Raw genomic sequence first — 22,825 nt, 5'->3', positions numbered from 1 at the left:
ACGACATTGACGGGACCACAACTAAATTATGCCACAACGGAGAAAGAGTTTTTAGCAGTTGTTTTTGCAATTGACAAGTTTCGTTCTTATTTGTTAGGTACAAAGGTCATTGTACACACCGACCATTCTACTTTGAAGTACCTCCTAGCAAAGAAGGACTCCAAGCCAAGACTGCTTAGATGGGTATTACTTCTTCAAGAGTTTGACTTGGAAATTCAAGACAAGAAGGGAACCGAGAATCAAGTGGCGGACCATCTATCTCGTTTGGAAAGAAGGGAAGAAGATCAAAGGAACGAAAAGCCAATTAATGAACACTTCCCGGATGAGCAACTATTTGCGGTGCAAGATGGACCGTGGTTTGCTGACATCGCCAATTACTTAGCAAAGAAGGTGTTACCTCCCGGAATGACATACCAAAGGAGGAAGAGATTTTTTTCTGACTTGAAGTATTACTTTTGGGAGGATCCATTCTTGTACAAGCAATATGTTGATTAAATGATAGGGAGATGTGTCCCAAAGGAAGAGATGGAAAACATACTTAGACATTGCCATTCTTTGGAAGTCGGAGGGCATTTTGGAGCAACACGGACGGCCGACAAAGTTCTTCAATCAGGATTTTTCTGGCCCACTCTCTTTAAAGATACATATAATTATGTTTTAACTTGTGATGCATGTCAAAGGGCTAGGAATATTTCTAGGAAAAATGAAATGCCTCTTAGTAACATTTTAGAAGTAGAAATATTTGATGTGTGGGGCATAGATTTCATGGGACCTTTCCCATCTTCTTTTTCTAACCGTTTCATTCTTATGGCTGTAGATTATGTCTCGAAATGGGTGGAAGCCATAGCACTACCTACCAAGGATGCTCGTGTCGTTGTGAAGTTCATAAAGAAGAACATTCTCTCAAGGTTCGGCACACCTAGAGCTATCATAAGTGATGGGGGATCTCACTTTTGTAACCAACAATTTGAGACTTTGTTAAGTAAGTATGGAGTCACACATCGAGTTGTGACACCATATCATCCACAAACAAGTGGGCAAGTGGAGGTGTCTAATAGGGAGTTAAAGAGAATCCTAGAGAAAACAGTAAACTCCTCTCGGAAAGATTGGTCCACGAAGCCTGACGATGCACTATGGGCATATAGAACGGCATTCAAAACACTAATAGGAATGTCACCATATAGATTGGTATATGGGAAAGCATGCCACCTCCCGGTTGAGTTAGAGCATAGATCATATTGGGCTATGAAGTTTCTGAACTTTGATCCAAAATTAGTGGGAACGAAGAGGTTGTTACAACTTAATGAAATGGATGAGTTTCGCAACAATGCATACGAGAGTGCTCGGATTTATAAGGAGAAGACTAAGAAATGGCATGACAAGCACATCGTCAAAAAGGAGTTTAGAGTAGGTGAGAAAGTATTATTATTCAACTCTAGACTACGACTTTTTCTGGGAAAGTTACGCTCACGGTGGTCCGGACCGTTCATTGTGAGCAAAGTGTTCCCACATGGGGCTATCGAAGTTCATCATCCCCAAAAAGGAACGTTCAAGGTAAATGGGCAAAGATTGAAACCCTATATTGAAAATAGAGTGGAAGATGAAAGGGTCTCGATTTCTCTCCATGAACCTAAGTGAAGATGAGGAAACGTCAAGCTACGGACGATAACTAAGCGCTTCTTGGGAGGCAACCCAAGTTCTTTTTACTCAATTTCATTAATTTTTTTTTATTTTTTTTATTTTGTTGTATTCTTATGTTTGATCATTATTTTTTTTTGTTGTCATGGTATTCTAGCTAAGACTTCTTTTGATTGTTTTGTAGGGAACAAGTAAAGAAGGTGAAAAAAAAAAAAAAATTGTGTCGCGGCATAATGCCGCAACATTGAGCATTCTGCCTTTTTAACTAATTGTTGGGCAAAATTTTGTGATAGGTTGCAAAAGTTTGAAGCAAGAGTGTAAGCACAAACTATTAAGCACACACACTCTGAACGAAACAACCCAAGACACAAGTCTAGCAAGCAGTGTGTACGTAGAACTTGATGGGATACACACAACAAAGGACATAAGCCAAATCATAAGATTGACAACCAATGTGCACACATAATTGTTCTGCATACACAACTCATAAGTTTGACAAATATAATATTCTACAGTAACTTTGATAGTGATTGGTGAGAAGGATACCTGCTACTACGATCTGTTATCTTGCAACAATTTTTAAGACATTGACATATTTATATAACTTGTTATCTGATTGCCATTCTTTCCTCAAACTACTGAATTCATTGACTTTCAATCGCTCAATTGAAAAACAAATTTTGACAATCTGAATGGGCACTAGTCACATGCACACTTCCAAAGTCCACATTTAATTATTAAAATTCCTTTTACTATGACTTTTTTGTCCAATTATTTTGGAATCTGGTGTGATAAGTTGCATAAATTTAGTGTTTTAGGTTTGTTTTTATAGTCTTCTAGTTAATTTCTCATTTGTTTTCTTTGTTTTGATGTTAGTTTTTGTTAAGTTTGCGATGTGAATGGTCAGCTATTTATTTGGAGAATTTTTTAATTTTCAGGCGTTAATTGAGTAGATTGGAGCATTGGAATGAAATTAGGATTCAAAGCTTGAAGAAATTGAGATTAGCTGACAATTTTGAAGGCCATGGCCTTGCCTTGGTGGTTCACCATGACCATGGTGGTGGAATGAGGATAAAATAACAAGGACAGGAAGCACCATGGCCTAGGCTGTGGTGACGTACATTTGGAAACGGCCAGGGCCTTGTCGGACACTTTTAAGGTTTTTTTTTTCTTTAGTTTTTCTTTCCTTGTTCGCTTATGACTCTTTTGGGGTATTTAAGTGTGATTAAGATTACTTCTTAGGGGGCCAAATTTTGCCTATTCTTGAGAGAGATTATTGTGTAACAAAAGAAAAAGGAGAATCAAGAACAAAATTCATCATAGAGTTTGTCTTTACTTTTTCAATATGATTTATTTCTTGGATTCTACTCTTATTTCTTTTATTATGAACTAATTTTCTCAGGCTAAGACCAGGGTTAGTCTATTTATGGATCTGTGATTAATCTTCTACTGTATGGTAAGTGAATTATTTTTCTAATGACGAGCTTATATTATGTGCTTAATGCTATTAGGAACCTGATCAATTTCTAATAGAATTGTTTTGTGTGATTGAGACCGAGAGGAGATATAACATGAGTGCTCTAGTAATATAAGCCATGGATTGATTGGATATAGAGATATATGAATTGATACATGCAATAGTCATAGGCAAGATTAACTTGTGCTGAAAGCTAGAGGATTTCATAAAGCTTAATGCTTGTCTATTTCATTAAATCTATATAAAGATATCTAGGTTGTGAGATAGAAGTAGAATTAATATTGCTTGAAAAAGAATATTGGTTAACCTAGGAAATCCCGTTGTCACATTACTTAAATAAATTATTGACCATAGTAAATTGAGGGGTGCAGAGAAGTTATAGATGAGCCTAAAGTCTTTGCCATTTTCTCTCATTGAATTCTTAATTTTAGTTTTACTGCAATTGTTCGTTTATAATATTTTAGCTTTTAATATTTTTAGTTTTAAAGATCACCATTTTAAGTTTTGACTATCTAGATAAAGTTAAGACTAATTAACATTTTAGTACTTGTTTACACAATCCCTTGGGTACGATAACCCTTGGGTACGATAACCTGTATTTTGTTACACTATATTACTTAAGACTAGTGCACTTGCTAATAGTTGTTTCGAACGACACAACATGGTAGAGTACTAGATTCTTATTCATATAAATGTAAAATACACAATAACTGAAAAGCCAATAACATATCTTGCTGTCATAAAGTTTAACTGGTTTGAAGTCTAATAGGTACATAACAATTTTATAACAAAATTACACATTGCATCACAGGTCTTAATCCTCAAAACATTCTTTGCGATCGATATAGCTCACTACTTTGGTCTTTGTTGTCCAAATTACTGATTTTGATTTACATATATATCAGCAAAATATCTTATTGGAATATTATCATAAATTAACCACTCCTAAAGTTTACGTTTATATAATTTTGTCAATTTTTGTCAAAGATATCCCTTTTAGTTTTAAAAGCATATCATTCTCATGATAACATTGTAAAGTTTTATCATACTTATAATTTTTTGTCGAAGTGTTATCATATTTAGCTCTCACAATTTTAAAACCATATTGTTGATATCCCTTTGTCCTAACTCCATTTTATTTTATCTTTTATTTTAATTTTAATTTTCTTTTGTAATTTGAAAAAAATTATTCAATTAGACACTTGTGGAATAACATACGGTATTAAGAAAACCACCCACTTGTGGCCGGATGGTGAGGGGAGTGAGAGGTGCTGGGTTAAAGATCAGGAGATCTTGAGTTCAAGTTATACCAAGTGGGTGGCCAACCATCTATTTTACCAAAAAAAATAACATATTAAGAAGTATTATAATACATTACCCGTTTAATTATAATGTCAATTTGATGGATTGAGGACAAAAGGGCGGTAGTGATATGCTTTTAAAATTGCAAGGGTCCTTATAAAAATTGGCAAAGTTATTCTCCACTTTTAAAAACGCAAACCTTAAGGATAGTTTATGATAATATCGGGTATATTATGGCATGTTAATCCTTACCTTTGAGTTTTGGCTCAATCATTCATATGCCGGCATGGAGGGTTATGTAGAGTTTGGTAGAGCTCATTGTTGAAGTCTCAGTACTTAGATATATACAAACTAAAATCATATTTAACCTTTTTAAAATCTTTGAAGTGATAGAAAGCTTTAATTAATTACGCATAGAGAATTCGGAGCAATAAATCCAAAGCGGACAGATGAATTTTTTTTATACATATATATCGTTTATAGCCGTAAATAAGAACAGACCAATTCAGCTGCAACTGACTGTTTTAAAAGTAAGAAAACTGCACATTTTTTATTCAATTCACCGATCTAAAAAAGTTGGCAATATATTTTTTTTCGTATGTAGCCAGACGGTTTAAAACCTATCCAATATATATAATATTGTTTTTGTTAGACAAAATCAAGCAAAGCTTGATCAATGGCTTGAATTAAGCAAGACTCGATTCAAGCCATTGATCAAGCAATTCAATGGCTTGAATCAAGTCTTGCTTAATTCAAGCCATTGATCAAGCTTTGCTTGATTTTGGCTAACAGTTTTGATGCTATCTTTTTAAATTATTTTATATAGACATAAATGTTTCGATGTTTTCATACACATTTTAGCACTACTGTTATCGACAGAATGAAATGGAACTAATTAAGTATCGGTCTCGTAAAAGTTAGAAGTGCTTGACTATCTATCGTCTATATGGGGAGGCCTTTGAATTTCGGATGCTTAATTAACAACCTTTGTGACCTCTGGCAGGGGGAAAATACTTAAACTTTTTACTTTTTCAACTTTGAAGATCATATCTCAAGTTAATCACAAGCTACAAATTTTGTCTTAGTCAACAACTAAATATTAGATATTAGAATTGAGATGGCTCCACAAAATATGAAAAGAAGAAAAAATAACAAGTCACGACAATGTTTAATTTATATATTCTTTTTTAAGATGAACACACAATTTCATCGATGCGATATTGTGGAGCCCATATGGTAGGTTCTTAAGATGCCCGTGACACACCAATCCAGCAAGCAACTTCCACTACGAAAATGACAATATGGAAATCACTATTCACTGTAGAAGAACTTTAATCCAACAAGGAAGTAACTACTAGCTACCTTCTATCTCTAACTGTGGACTCATTATATTATCGAATAACCAACAGAATTGATGAGAAAAATCTTGAGGGCGTTGGTTTATCAAGTGTCCTCATCATATTCATTATTGAAATCTTTGCGTTAGGTCTTTTGGATCCGTTTGTCATGCTGAATTATGAATTTTCATAATGTTATATCTTGTGTAAATATCGGGAAAAGAAGAAAAATGATATTTGGATCCAAGTGATGGCCATATAGAAAAGATTGATGTCGATATATAACACTGATTAATTACTGAAAGAATAACTGTGGCAAACTAGGAGGACAAGATTTTATTTTGTATATATCCTTTTTGTCCTCTGAGCCCAGCCAAAATAAGTGGTCTGATTTGGAAGGAAGCTGAAACTGTAAGAAAATATAGATAATCTAGATGAAATTCAACAAAAATGAAATGAAAAGAAAATATTGACTATCTAACGAGTAGGGGAAAACGGTCCAGTATTGTACATGCATTGATAATATATGGTCAAAATTTATTTCGTCACAGCGGTATTGTACATAGTTTTACGAACTGGCAGAGATGATGAGACTAAATGGGTTCCACCTACGATGCACATAAATAATAGATAAAAATTCAGTGCAAGCCATTAAATTGTCCTAGATACATCCTTGGATTGATGCTTGGTCAGGATCAACTTGGCAGTTTAATCCCCACCTCACAAACATCCAAAATTTTGCACTAAAATCTCTTGCGTTGCCAGCTAAAACTTCAAGAGTACACATGGGTGTATGGATTGTTCTACGGCTTAATAATTATTATATGTTAACATCAAAAGCAACCGACTCATCCTCCAGAACCCTATAAAATCCCACCCTTAACAACAAATTTTTGCACCACAATTAATCTCAAATACTCTCTCCTACAGCTTCTGCTATACTACTATTATAAGCTGGAAGCTGTCAGGATTTTAGACATGGCTTCAAAAACCTCAGCATCAGTTGCCCTCTTCTTTGCACTCAACATTCTCTTCTTTTCCGTAGTCACTGCATGTGGCTCTTGCCCAAAACCAAAGCCACCCCCGGGCTCAGGCTCGGGCTCAGGCTCAGGCTCAGGCTCGGGCTCTGGCTCTGGCTCTGGCTCCGGCTCCGGCTCCGGCTCCGGCTCTGGCTCGGGCTCGGGCTCGGGCTCGGGCACGGGCAGAGCTTCTTGCCCCAGGGATGCTCTTAAACTAGGTGTTTGCGCTAGAGTGCTTGGTTCCCTGCTGAATGTGACGGTTGGCACACCACCTGTAACTCCATGCTGCACTCTCATTCAAGGCCTTGCTGATCTTGAGGCTGCAATTTGCCTTTGCACTGCCATCAGAGCCAACATTTTGGGTATCAACCTTAATCTCCCTATATCACTCAGTTTACTTTTAAATGTCTGTTCTAGGAACGCTCCCTCTGGCTTCCAGTGTAACTAATAATATTTTTATTTCTTTGTTTCCATGTTCTAAGATTATGAATTATGTGTTATCGTGGTTTACTGCTTGTTTAACTTTCGTTGTAATGGTTTACTGGTATTCTGATTGTGGGCTGATAGTGAATAAGTTTGTCTTGTTTCCCTTGTTAGTCATCACTATTGTGTACTTCTCTGGGAAATAATATTCAACATGGTTTATACGTGTTTATTATAAATATTTCAATTGTTGTTTTCTTGATCTCATACTATTTTTTTTTTAAATGCAAACATTTCATAATTTTTATGAAGATCTGTAAATAATTTCTGACAAGATATTTTTAGGGTTTTCGAAAAAAATTTAAAAGAAAGTGATGACAACAAATCAGGTGTAACAAATATTACTCCTCAAAGGAGATCTAAAAAAATTCATGATAGACTGAAAAAAAAATTGAAAAATTGTATGAAACAAAATGGAAAACGTGAGAAAAAAATCAAACATCAAATAAAACATAGATTGTAGTACCCCAACAATCATGAAGAAGCAAAGGACCTAATGTGTGAGGGAGGCAGCTGGTTTCACCACTGAAGATCTATTATTATTCCCTCCTACGCCTCTCTTATATATAAATATTATTTTATTTTGCCTATCTTTTCTTTAGGATTTGGGCTGTATTTATAGGGGAAAAAAAAATTTTCTACATTGTTTCTTATTCATCTACTGGTTCTTGGATTTTTGCGTACTTGTTCCTTTGGCCTTTAAGGAGAGAGAAAAACAAAGAACTAATTAATCATACAGAACACAAACTTCGATCTTCTGCAAAAGCCAAATTCTTCTGTAAATATAAGCATGTATTATACAGCTACGATTGCATGTCACATAAGCCTCCGGACGAAAATTAATCGAAACATTAAGTTGTGAGATTGATGAAAAATGATACCAAAAACCCTTAGGACAGGCTTTGTTGCCAAATAAATAATTTGCCAGGTCGGCTACTTAGTTCCAAATGACTGGCTTATGAAGAACGTTAAATCTAATATTCAAAATAAAGAAATATAAGATTATAGACATTATGCATGCGATGCTTATAAGTGGAATTGGACTATACCCTAAGGGAAACATGTCTTCATCATTCTTACATCATGTCGGTTATATCCTGGGATAATTTGGTCGTATATACTAATAAGTTCAATTATTGGGCCGCGAAATTTAGATAAAGTCTATAGTCTATATAGCAAGCACCAGCAGCTACAGTAGAGTCCGTGACTGATAGTTTGGTAAGGTAAACGCATCTTCACATGCAAAAAGCAAGAAAAACAAAGTTTTTTTCGTTTTCTTTCATTACATGATATACGAAAAGGCAAAGATTCCATTTCTCTGTTACTGTTTGAATTCCACTAATCGATTTTCATCTGCTACTTTCTTCCTGCAATAATAATGTCAAAAAGAATGGGTCAATAATCGCACACGGACACACCATCTAATCATCTATCAATTGTCTGTCTTTTTTTTTTTTTTTTAATAATTTTTTTTTTTTTTTATCCATTGGATCATGTACAAAACAAGTTAAGTCAAATTATTTTAACCAGATGATACAATATTATGGAATATGCGTAGGAAAAAAGTGTAACGAACTAACGATCAAGTAAAAGCTTAATACATGGAGGAGCACTGGATTTGAGGGCTTGAACCAGCTCCCGATACATTTTGGCCAGCTTTCTTTCCCCACGATGAATGGGCTTGTGAAACTAGGTCCAAGGGAGGACGGATTTCAAACCTATAAATACACTATTGAAAGTTTATAATTAACCAACTTCATTAAACTATTGTGGAATAAGTTGATTGAGTTCATTTATGTTTGTGGGAAATGCTATTCATCAACAACACATTACCAATCATCAAGGACATAAAGTAAAGCATATAAGAGATTTTTTACATGGTTCGACCAACTATCGACATTCATGGGACCAAGTCCAGACGAAGCAAATCCACTATAGCAAACATTCAAAGTTCATTATAGGGTTGAAGATAAGCAAACAAATATAAAATACTCCTTATTTCATAGCACTCTAACGTCACCCTCTGGTTGATTCAATGTTCATCCACAACTTGCTTCCAAAAAACCTCCTTGATAGCTCGAGCTCCACTCAAGCTTTAATATCGAAGACAACCTTCAGCTCCACAGCTTGAAATCCCTTTACACTTCCGTCGATGGAACCGTGTTCCAACACACACTTAACAATAAAGATAAGTATTTTGAGCACAAAACCATTAAAGGAACCTGACCTAGAATGAATAAACTCTCTAAGGAATTTCTAGAGAACACACAAAGGAATATTCAGGTTCAAAGATAAATGTAAGAATGAAGAAGATAATATCGAATCGTTGTGCAAGAAACCCTTAGACAACTAACTGACAAAGCCTTGTCAATCCACCAGATGTTCAAGAACAAGAAAGAAACAAAAAGTGAATTGAGCTCTTTTTGGAATAATCAAGAAACTTCAGCTACTATATTCTTTAACTGAAAAGAGTAAAGTTAGTTTAGTTTATATACAAGAACGAAGACTCAACTAACTTCTCTAAACGCCATCGTTTTGGTGTTTTACAAAGACAACCCTTTACATTTTGCAATATTACACTTTGAGCCCAACATGATTGACATGCTCCCTCAAACTAGACTACATGATCAAGTTGAACTGATATTTTTAGAAAGAGCTTATGCCAATATTATTGACATGCTCCCTCAAACCAGACTCCATGACCTACTTGAGTTACTACTTCTTAAGAGAGCTTCCAAAGAGAGCTTGCTGAACAGTTGACTGACACGCCTCCTGAAAACAGACCAGATTCCACTTCATTCACTAGTTGCAGAAAAACAATGTTTTTAAATCCAGGTGTAAGCATTTCCTTGACCAGGCTTGCAGAGGCAACATATACTCAACACCACACTAGTGGAAAACCTACTGCACTGAGCTACCAGTAAATCAATGTAATTTGAACGCAACTTGATAATTTGAACACAACTTGAGCATATTCACTTCACAGGCTATCAACACAATGCTGCGTGAATGAACACAACTTGAGAATATTCACTTCACAGGCTACCAACACAATGTTGTGGGAATTCTAAAACACCACACTTTAACACTACTAACCAACCAATCCTCAAATCTTGTTCTAACCAACCAATCATCAAACCTTGTTTTGAAAAACAGAATGAACCAAGATAAAATCCATTTCTGTTAGCAAAACACATCCACCTTTGCAGAGCCAGTACAAAGCTTTTCCCTATAGTGAATCCTTTCAGTAATGCAATTCAATTGCAGAGCCAATACAAAGCTTCTCCTTGTAATGAATCCTTCCAGTAATGCAATTCAAAGAACAAGACCACAACATATTTTTTCGCAGTACAAAAGCAGTTGCTAAACAACAAAGAAATGTAAAAGTGTTGCTAGGAAATGAAATGCAGAACCCTTGGCTTAAGGCACTGCCCAAGAAGTCTGCACAACAAAAATCAGCCAAAAAAATGCAAAACAGAATCCACAATTGTAGCTCTGGGAAGCAGAATCCTCAACTGTAGTTATGAAAAATAGAATCCACAACTGCAATACTGAAGAACAGAATCCACAACTGATCCACAACTGCATGAACCTTGTCTCTGCCCTTGATCATAATTCTGTAGAACAACAAATCATGTTTACTAACAACAGTGAGCTTATGCCTTAAATCAGTAAATTGGGCTGATGATAAAGGTTTGGTTAATATATCAGCTATTTGAAGTTTGGAGGGAACATACTGAATTGCAACTTGTTTAGCTAATACTTGCTCTCGGATGTAATGTGCATCAATTTCTATGTGCTTAGTTCTAGCATGGAAGATAGAATTGGCTGCTACATCTCCTGCACTTACATTATCACACTAAATGACAGGTGTGGTGGACAAAGACAATCCTAATTCACTGAAAACACTTTGTAACCAGGCTACTTCAGTCCCAGTTTGAGCTAAAGCTCAATATTTAGCTTCGATGGAGGATAGTGCTACAACTTTCTGCTTTCTGGAACTCCACTGAATCAAATTTGGACCCATATACACACAATATCCACTTGTTGACCTCATATCTTCTAGATTACTACCCCAATCAGCATCAGCATAGCATTCTACTTGTAAAACTCTTGCTGGTTTGAAGTGTAAACCATAATCCAGAGTACCTTTCACATACCTGAGTATTCTTTTACAAGCCTGCCACTGTAGCTCAGTAAGAGCTGAGAAAAACTGACTCAACTTATTAACAGGAAAGCTAAGATTAGGTCTAGTTAGAGTGAGGTATTGGAGAGAACCTATGGTGCTTTGAAAAAGAGTAGGATTTTCAAAAGGTGCACTATCAGTAAGAACAACTTGATTCCAGTAGCCATAGGAGTGAGGCAAGAATTAGCATCTTGCATCTTGGTCTTGATTAACAAATCTGAAGCATACTTAGTTTGTTTTAGGTGAATCCCTCTTGAATTTCGAGTAGCCTTCAAACCAAGAAAATAGTGAAGTGAGCCAAGTGTTTTAAGGGCAAACTGATCATTGAGCTCTTGCATGAGATGAGTAACATATGAGGAATCAGACCCAGTAATAAGTATGTCATCTACATAGACCAAAACATAGATTAGTGAACCTTTTTGTTTAAGAATAAACAGGTTGGAATCTGACACAGATTTCTGGAATTCTTTGCTATGAAGGGTTGTTTTTAACTTATCAAACCAAGCTCTATGAGCTTTTTTGAGACCATAAAGAGCCTTGTTTAATCGACATGTGTAAGAAGGTTTTTCAAGATCTTCAAACCCCAAGGGTTGCTGCATATAAAACTCCCCAGTGAGTGTGCCATTGAGAAAGGCATTATTTACATCAACTTGCTGAATATCCCATCCTTTCGTAATAGCTAATGTGAGGATTATTTTGATGGTAGAAGGCTTGATTACTAGGCTACAAGTTTCAAAGTAATCAAGGCTAGGGGTTTGTTGAAAACCCTTGGCAACAAGTCTAGTTTTATACTTTTGCAAAGACCTATCAACATGATATTTGACTCTAAATACCCACTTGTTGCCTACAACATTAACATCAGGAGTTGATGGCACAAGGGTTTATGTATTGTTATTTTTTAGTGCATCAAATTCACTTTGCATATCAGCTTTCCATTTAGTACTAGTAAGAGCATCAAAGGCTGAAACAGGCTCTGGTTCAATAGCATCTTGTGAGGTGACAAGGGCTATAGATTGTGATTGTGTGTTGACACTAGAAGGTACATGTGCTACTGCTTTAGCTCTTGTAATCATAGGATGAAGATTAACAACACCAGATTTTGAACCAAGAGAAGCACCAAATTTGGAACCAAGAAAACCATCATCAAACTTGTATAGTGATAAATAAATTTTAATCGAGCAAAAAGGTAGTGAATTAGGGCCGGTTATAACTGGTAGGGAGGAAATGGAACCAGAGGTATTAGAGTTATTAGTGGCTAATAGAGGTGAATGGGCTATTTGAGTATTTGAGGAAGGTTATGAAAGGGTGAGTGAGTTTGGTATGGATGTGACAGTAGTGTTTTTTCGTGAAAGCAGTTTGGTAGTGTCTAATGGAGGTGAATAGGGGTATGTGAGTATGTGAGGAGGGTTGTGAAGAACTCGGTGGCAGATTGGGAGAACCAGGAGACAGTATAGGTGTAGAATTATTACCTTCTGCTGTATTGTGATGGACATGCTGAGGAGGAGAGCTAGTTATTGCCGAGGAACTGGGAGCATGTTTAGTTGAGGAACCATGATGAGATGTGTTTGAAGTATGAGAATGCACAGAAATAAAAGCAAAAGAAGTAGGTGATGATACAACAACTTGAATGTTAGAAGAAGAACAATCATTGGATGATACAAACACATTGCCTTGAGAAAAAGAAAACTCACAGTCATTGAATTTAACACTTGGTGTGATAAAAATTTTACCATCAGGTTTTAAACACTTATATCCTTTGTGGACAAGGTTATAACCAACAAAAACACACTTAACCGAGTGAAAGCTAAACTTGTGTGTGTTAGTGGATCTAAGGAAAGGGAAACAAGAGCTACCAAACACCTTAGGATGATCATAGGTAGGAGCAATATGAAATAGCCTGTGATAAGGAGATATATTCCAAAGTGTAGGTGTAGGCAGTCTATTTATTAGAAAAACAGCTATTTCAAAAGCTAACCACAAAAAATGTAAGGGCATGGATGCATGTGCAAGAAGAGTTAAACTTGTTTCGACTATGTGTCTGTGTTTCCTTTCAGGTCTTCCATTTTGCTGATATATATATGAACATGAATGTTTAAACTGAATTCCTAAGTCAGTAAGATAAGAGTGAAGAGCAATATACTCTCATCCTTGGTCAGACTGTAAACACTTGAGTTTGTGACCAAATTGCCTTTTGGGTAAATGATGAAATTTGATAAAAATTGACATAACCTCAACCTTGGTTCTAAGAGGAAATAACCAAGTGTACATACTGTAGTCATCTAAGAATTGAACATAAAATCTAAAACCTTCAGAAGAAGGCAAAGGAGCAGACCCCCATACATCACTATGAACACGTTCTTATGGTGCACTAGCATGTGAGGAAGAAGGTGGGAAGCTGGTGTGATGTAGTTTCCCTAATTGACAAGCATCACAAAACTCGACTAAGGCATTTGATGATAGATTAGTGTGATGTGCAGTATGTTTAGGTAATGTAGTGAGTATCTTGTGCAAGGTAGTGAAGTTAGGATGGCTTAATCTTTTATGCCAAGTCATGTAAGAAGAATGTGTACTACTTGCAACAAAAGTACAAACAGAAAAATTATTATCATAAACATTGCAAACTAAAGAAGAAGCATTGTTTTTATTCATAGGTAAAACATTATATTGACCAGACTTTTCATGTGACAATGACATACCAACAGTAAGAGTACAGTGCGATATTGCAGATATTTTCTTTCCAGGATCAGTTCGACCACAAACTTTGACATTAGGACTGGATGATATATTTGGACAGTTGGATGTAAGACTCAATGGCTTATTTATACAACCAGGAACTAAAGTAAAACTGTTAGGAAACGGTCCATGTACGCAGCGGAAAACAAAAACAATAATACAAGGATCGTTCCAAAGAGCCAAGATCGAAGGTATAATTTTACAGTTTATGTTTAATTAGAAATTTGCAGAAATTAATCACGAGTTTAGAAAACATACACACGTTTGGAGGCTCCTCCAAATTTGTCTTTGAACGTTTTTGCTACCAACCTAAGTGTAGGATCAAACCGACGTAGTCCATATGAAGACAATCACAAAGAACCAAAAAGGGATTTGCTAGATCCTCTTTAGCTTTAAGATCAAAGAAGGAAAAATAAAGAGAAATTGATTTCAAGAAAAAACCAAGCCTACCGTGGGAGAGGAAATATGGGGCTGCTATGTTTTCCTTTTCAAAGAGAAAATGAACAGTGAATTAATTCCTTCATTTTACAAATAACCTTTTTCTTTTATATTGAAAACTTAGTTGCCCTATTCCCATATGGAATAGGCTTGGGCTCCAACCCAAACACCTCATGTTACTGAACACTCCCAATTAGATATTTATTTTTATTTTATCATTATCTCAATTAAAATCAATTAATAGATATTTAATCTATATATTAACATTTAACAATAATGATGATTTAATTAAATATATGCGAACACATATTTAAACGTAATTTCACTTATTTAATTTTTCTAATAAATTAAATAAAGGCTACAACCTCAGCAAATTTAATTGCATTGTGAAATTACCAAAATACCCTTTCGTTTAAAAAGATGAAAACACCCTTCTTTCTTCCTGAGTCTTAAATTATCTTCTATGTGTGTGACCCATAGGCTCCTCATCATACCGGTAGTGTACAGTATCGCGATTAACACCAATTGATCGTCTCACTAATACACATACCAAGATTGGCCCCTAGCAAGGCGTCATGGCAACCCGATAGATTCGGATTCAACAAAGTAGCTACATGTTAACAACATGGTTACCGTACAATTCGATCCTTTCATCATACGTTATCTCGATGAGACGAAGGCATAGAAATAGTGTCAACCTTCGGTTACTCTTGATATTATGTATTCGGTTTTTAGATCAATGACCTGTATTATAATCCGGATAGAGCAACAACTCAATCCCACTGTGGCCACAGTTTTAGTGTCATTACCATATACTGAATTGTGGAGTGAGATAACTTCTCCCGTACCCAGGAGTGATGAATCCTCTGTCTATCCACCATAGTCTTGATACACTCCTTGATGCAGTCAATTACCACTGTATTGACAGCTCTAAATAGAACTACGTTAGGCTAGTGTTAAACTGCACCAATCGGTGCACAAGACGCTCCAGTGATCTCAAGTCTAAGGATCACATGCACCACCATTCGTTAGAGGATTTGTTCCATAGACACTGGGGTTACCATCCATATGGAATCCTTTGGGGGGTCAGTACAGTGAACTTGCTGCAATATATCCGCCTACAGCAAGCACCCATGTGTTGCACCAGGTTGTCACCAAACAATATTGACAAGTGAGATCAGTCACTACCTTTTGACAGGGTCGTTCAACACTATGATAGCCTTACCGTATTATCTGTGCCCTTATTTCAGAATAATACTAGGGCTACGAATGTTTCTAGAATGGCCACCATATGTGCTCATAGGATTCTAACTATCAAGATTTGAAACACTTGATACCTTTGTCATGGTTCTACCATTCTAAAGACATATATCAATATATATTGCAATAATAATGATTTACACGTTATAGAATAAAATGCCTTTTATTATTGATTAATGAACATTATTACAAAGAGTCAATTCTACAATAATTGATTGGCTCTAGGGCATCTACTCTAACAAAAACTAGATGCAGAATTTTGAGAAACTAAAGCTGACTTTATACCAATAGACTGCAAAGAATTATGAGACAGATTTGACGAATGATGGTAGGGTTTCTAATGAGGAAATCTCAACTGATACAAACCTCCTTTAAGCCCCCCTTGCAATAGTGTTGCCCTGGTTAGCTTGTCCTTAACAACACAACATTCAGAGTTAAATTCAACAACTACACTATTATCCTAAGTAAATTTAGAAATGCTTAAAAGGTTCTTTGTTATTTTAGGCACACACAAAATATTTCTAAGATGAAGACATTTTGAATGTAAAGAACTAGGTAAGGAAGACTGACCAGTGTGAGAAATCAGTGAACACTCACAATTGCCCACTTGGAGTTGATTACCACCATCATAGGTCTGACTTATACTGAAATGGCTCAAATCCGATGCTACATCATCAGTAGCTCTTGATTCCATGTACCATACATGATCTAAGGGAGTAAGAGATGTAGCCAATGCTGAATGTTAAGCTTGTTGATGAGAAAAAGAGGACAAACCAGTACCACTATTGAGTGTGGATTATGTGACACTAGTTGTGGCCAGGAAAGCTTGATTGGATCCTCTTGACATTTTTGGACTAGGAACTCCAAGAAATGGTGTATTGACAGTGGCACCTCCCTATGATGGTGCTTGAGGAATGTTCTAATAAAAGCTATTTTGATAAGGACCATTCTCATGTGTTTGAGGGTGTTGTTCGAAGGTATAACCTTGAGGTGCTGCACCAGAATTTCCCATATTGAAACCTTGAGTTTGTGGACCAAAATCATAACCATTGGAGCTATAACCACTGGGACTAGAATTGAGACCACTAGAATTGTATCCACCAATGTAGATTCCAGTGTATGCAACATTGAATCGATGGTAACATTGGGCAGCTGAGTGAACAACTTTATGAAAGACTTGACAAATAAGTTTGCTAATGCCATTTGCTCAAACTATGCCTCTACCATAGTTTTGAAATCTTGATGGTCTTGGACCATTTATAGGTACACTAGAATTAGGATAAAAATATGGATGTCCACCTTGTCTTGAACCATAAATCTTTGTGATAGGTAAATGATAAGTTTGAGCAAAGTGAGGATTTCCCAATGAGATAAGAGAAGGAGTGTGATTGGTAAGTGAATGGGAAGTAGGCTGAATTCCTCCAGATGAGGCAGTAGATCCAATTAAGGCAAGTTGAGTAGCGGTAGGTTTATTTTCACTAACAAAACTAGTTTGATTAATAGAGGCTATATTAGCAGAGCTATTATAAAGATCGGTGGAGTTGAACTTCTCAATTCTGATTTCAAACTTTTGGAACAAAAATTACGCCTCTTGTAAAATAACTCTGTCCACTTTCGATTCAAGTCTAGATGTGAGGTTAACGACTACATCATCATATTCTGGACCCAAACCATAAAGTATGCACTGTAACAACTCTTCATCAGTTACAATCAACCTATTAGCTGACAGACTTTCTGAAATTCCCTTCATCTTTTTAACATATTCTTCAATGCTTAAATTGCACTTTTGAGTTGTTTGCAACAAATTTTTTAAGTGTAGAGCTTTGGCATTTGAATCATTCATAAACGCATGTTCTAATGTAAACCAAATTTTTGTGGAAAATTTACATTTTGAGACATTACCAGACATTTCTTTAGAAATACATGCCAACAACCAACTTATTAGAAATTTATCCGTACATTTCCACATGATATAAGCAAGATTGAATTTATCACCAACAGAGTCACTAGTAGTCTTAGATTCTCCACGAATTTGTGCTAATTCATTATCAATTTCAGAATTCAATAAAATAAGAGGAGAAGGACAGGGGACTTTACCAAGTAAGTGGTCCTCAAGTTCGTGTGAACCAACCGCAAACAAGACTTATCAGCTCCAAAAAGGGTAGTTATTTCGAGTGAGCTTAGGGTTTATGACTTGTAGATTCGAAGCCAGAGTTGAAGTAGTGCGAATTGAAGATTCCTGTAACAATTCCTCAACACTTTTAAGTAGTTGAGAAGAAGAGCCAGAAACATTTGCCATTTTGATGCCAGTCACTACTCTGATACCATGTTAATCCACTAGATGTTCAAGAACAAGAAAGAAGCAAAAAGTGAATTGAGCCCCTTTTGGAAGAATCAAGAAACTTTAGCTATTGTATTCCTTAACTGAAAAGAGTAAAGTTAGTTTAGGTTATATACAAGAACGAAGACTCAACTAACTTCTCTAAACGCCACCGTTTTGGTGTTTTACAAAGACAACCCTTTTCATTTTGCAATATTACACTGTGAGCCCAACATGATTGACAAGCCTTACACATGTTTGGCTATTTTAGGAAAGTTTTCAACAACTTATTGGGACCACTTTTGAAAAAGCAAAACAAATTTCAGGACCACATTTGAAATATTTGACATTTGTATATTGACTACTCACGCATATTTCAGAACTGGAGAAAATCTTTATAACAAATAAAAACTCGACATCTGTACTAAAAGTCTAACTGGATAAATGGTTACACATCTGACTCTATGTGCCCACATATTTTATGATAAAATTAGATGAAGGGAATGTACACACATTTATGCGGAATGTTATGATATGTGTAAACTATAGACATGATTGTGCTTAACTAAATAAATGTGCAAACATCATAAATGAATGTACACACATAACTTCAAAAGTTGACAAAAATACTTACAACTATAACTGTTATGATCACAAGCAGAACAATCCTCAACAATCAAGATCACTCACTTTCCAGATTAAATGGATGGTCAAGATGTATAGTTTATAAATGCAATTTCTTGAACACTTGTAATCTTAGCATCTCACGTGTATTGTGTAGAAGACTGCCACTTGCTGTTAGTCATCTAGGATTAGTATAAAAAAGCACTTTGCCTTCATGTTCATTGTATGAAAAATCATAAACATTTTTCTAGAAATAACAATACTCATATGCTTTGTTTTTCAATTATTTTTTTGTTTGTTTCCCTGGAAAGTTTAACAACTTTCTTGCTTTGATTCTTGGATTGTTTCATGGTATCAAAGCTACTCGATTACTACTGATATGGATGACAAAAGTCTCTCTAGCTTTAAGAGCAAGCCCAAGGTGACAGACCTAGAACAAATGGTTCACAACAATGATCAGTTAAAGAATTTTAGCTTTCCAAACTCCTTACCTACTATTGCTATAAAATTGGGAGAAAAGAATCACAATTACTGGAGATCTCAAGTGCTACTAGCTCTTACATCGTTTCAACTTGAAGGTTTTGTCAATGGTGAGCGACCTTGTTTGGAACCTTTTATACTGAGTGGAGTTGATGAAACTGGAGATCTGGTAGGAAACCTAACTTTGATTACTTTTTATGGAAGAGAATTGATCAATTCCTTTGGAGCCGGTTGTACTCTTCGATTTTTGAATCAATGTTTGGATATGTTGCTAAGTGCTCAAGTTCTTTTGAAATCTAGGAAACGTTAGAAAATAACTTCATTACCGAATTCAAAGGCTAGAACAATGCACCTTAGGAACTTATTACAAAACACAAAGAAAGAATCATTAAGTATTAATGAGTTTTGCTTAAGATGAAAGGTTATGCTGATTCTCTTTCAGCTAGTAGAGTTGTTTTGAGTACAAGAGAGTTAGTTGCTTATATCTTAGACAACTTAAGCCCTGAGTACGATACCGTATCAGTACATCTGTCAACTAGAGGTGATGACCTTACCCTTCAAGAAGCACAATTTCTGCTTCATAAACATAAAATCAGATTGGAAATGTACAATAGTGCACATAGTTTGTACCATGATAATTCTGCCTTGATAGCCCAAAAACAGAATTTTGTTCATTCTTACCACAATATCAGTTATGGACAATTACCATACACCAACACAATTCCACAATATCTTGCAACAATGATTACACCAATACCAACACAATATGTTTCACCTACATCATATTTAGTACCAACACACCACAACTTACCAGTATCAGCCTTTAATCCCTCAAATAACATCTTTCCTATCCAAAACTATACTCAAACCTCATTAGACTACATAGCACCTTCTTCTTTCTACCCTCACAATGCATTAATAGCACAAGACATAAGAAAAGTCAATCCAAACTCTGGACAAGGAAGAGGCAAGAATTTTTTTAAGCCTATAATTTTTTGCCAAGTGTGTGGAAAGCCTAATCACACAGTTGTGCAATGTTATTATAGGCTCAACCTTTCCTATAATAGTCCTTAAAATAAAAATCAATCTCAATAGCCATAATATCCATAAGTTACTTAGCAGCAACCCTTGCCATTGAATCAAACTAATCTTGATCTCTCAGAACAGGCTAATCAAGCTTATTTCTTGCAAAAAGATCCTGGTTCTGCAGAATTTTCAAAGGAAGTAAGATCACCATATGTGCCTCAGCTCACTTCAACTCAATCATCATAGCAAGTCTCCCAGAAAGTTACTCAGAATGTTACACCAATGTCTTACTTTGCTCAACCAATTTTAGTAGCAGACTCTCAGTGGTATCTTGATTCAGGAGCTACTAGCCACATTAGCTCAACTATTCAACATCTTGATAACAACAATCCTTATTGAGAAACAAAAAAGTTGCAAGTTAGAAATGGTCAGGGTCTTCCTATTACTCATATTGGCGACTTCTCTTTTCCTACCTTAATGTCTTCTAGAAACTTATTAGTGAATAATGTCTTAGTTGTTCCTCAAATTACAAAAAACTTAATCAGCATACCAAAACTCACCAAAGACAATGCAATTGTTGTTGAGTTTTTTTGCTAATATGTGCATTATCAACAACAAGGAGACACAAGCAGTTCTGCTACACGACAAGTGTAATAACTCCATTCTACTCATATTGTTTTAAAATATACATAGTAAAAATACATGTAAGATAGCATAAAAAGTTGGGCCCAAATTTTTCTTTTATTTAAACATATACATTCTTTATACAAAATTCGTATCATGTACAAAACTATCAAAAACAAGGTGGACAGTGTAGCCATTTCCCCTCGCTTGCCGACGCCCATCCGATTGTGTCCTCACCTAGATCCTACAAAAATATAGGAAACAACGGGGTGGGCACAACTGACGCTCAGTAAGTAAATCCACTACTCATATATCCCCGTAACTCTCTTTCTAATTATTTCCTTACAATGATTGTTTACTCTCTCTCTTTTATACTTCTCTCTATTTTCTCTTCCTCATAACTATTTTCTACTAACTCTCTTTTATGAGTCACGGCCTCATCTTACCGGAGGCACAGCCGGGACTCGCTCCCGCTCTCCGTGACCTCTACTCATTCTAGCCGATCGAACTCAGTTATGCTTGGATTCGGAACCCTTGGCCATGTGAGTGTATAAACTCTCTCTCGGGTACTCTAGGGTATAGCCCTCATCCGCATGCACTCTCACGGGCTACACCACTTTTCTCTCTCATACTCAAGCCGCTCTCTCTCTTTGCAGTGTACATACGAGAATACTCTACCCATTACTCACGGGTTCCCCATCGCACAACCTACTCTATTCTCTTTTCCTCTCTTTTTTCTTAATGAAGCTCACACTCAAAGTTCTCTACTCTTTCTCAACTCTCTTTCTCTAATGCAATAAATGCATATGGATGACTCATGCTCATTAATGCACTCATGAAATGCAATTATGCCATGTAGCAATAATTAAGGTTCTCTACTCTTACCCATGCCTTACTCAAGCATTTCATCATACAACTCATGTGCATATAAAACTCTAATTAATCTATAACTCTTCTCCCCTCTTTAATCATTCCAAAATGGGAGAAACTCCCTCATACTCTCTAAGTTCCTATCAAACAAAAACACTACCAAACGGTTTGGCTCAAAACTCTCTCCAACTTCCATCAAACTCAACTCAAGCTCAACTCAACATCATAAAATCTCAACTCTTCTCATAACTCAATTTTATTCAACAATAAATATAAATAACCATCCATCTCATCACAATTTTTCAATAAACATGATACATACACATTCATACATAAATCTCTACTCAATAGAGTTCTTAACTCTCAACTTGGGTTGGATTTACTTACTTTGTGGGTAAATAACTTCTTTAGCACTTTTCGTTCCCCTTGTTGTCTTGTCTTGTCTCTACAACTTTAAACAATAATAACAACAATATAAGACTTCAATACAACTATAAACAAATTTACATCTAAAGCAAGAATCCTTACCTTAGGATGCTTTAGATGAAATCTCTACTAAAACTACCCAAAAGCTCTCTAAAACTCCTTAGAAAGTCTTGGAAGATTGAATGGAGGATTGAGAGAAATTAGAGAATGGGTATGGCGGTGGAAACGGGTGAAATGAAGGGTTTTCTACATTAATCCCTTATTTAGCTCATATTATAACCACTCTTTCCCATTTTACCCTTACACTTTCTTGAAAATTTCATCTTTGTCATGTGATTCATTACAAACACACCCCCAACTCCAACAAATTCTCTACTAAATTTCCTTACATTTTACTCCCCACTTTTCCTGCTAATTAGGGGTAGAATAGTCATTTTACCCCTATGGAGAATTCTCTAGAAACCTTAAGAAACTTTTCTGCCGTCCCGTCGCCGCGGCGAAAAATTACAGAACCGACATCGCAACACAAAGCCGACGTCGCCGCGGCGAAGACCGTAATACCAAGATTCCTCAAATCTCAAC

General features: G+C 35.9%; 2 protein-coding genes across 2 annotated transcripts in view; one reads left to right on the top strand and one right to left on the bottom strand.

Moving 5' to 3' along the window:
- The window catches only part of LOC116124389 (pEARLI1-like lipid transfer protein 2), a 65,985-nt gene that overhangs the window by 25,481 nt on the left and 17,679 nt on the right, over positions 1-22,825 (bottom strand). The gene's annotated exons all lie outside the window — the stretch shown is intronic.
- LOC116124487 (putative lipid-binding protein AIR1) lies at positions 6,669-7,452 on the top strand. Its single transcript, XM_031410228.1, has one exon. The coding sequence runs from the start codon at positions 6,733-6,735 to the stop codon at positions 7,219-7,221; it is 489 nt and encodes a 162-aa protein (XP_031266088.1). The 5' UTR covers positions 6,669-6,732; the 3' UTR covers positions 7,222-7,452.

This window comes from Pistacia vera, unplaced genomic scaffold, assembly GCF_008641045.1.
Source record: "Pistacia vera cultivar Batoury unplaced genomic scaffold, PisVer_v2 Contig152, whole genome shotgun sequence".
Lineage (NCBI taxonomy): Eukaryota > Viridiplantae > Streptophyta > Magnoliopsida > Sapindales > Anacardiaceae > Pistacia > Pistacia vera.
The sequence above is the reverse complement of the archived record's forward strand: the minus strand, read 5'-3'. Positions and strand labels throughout refer to the sequence as shown.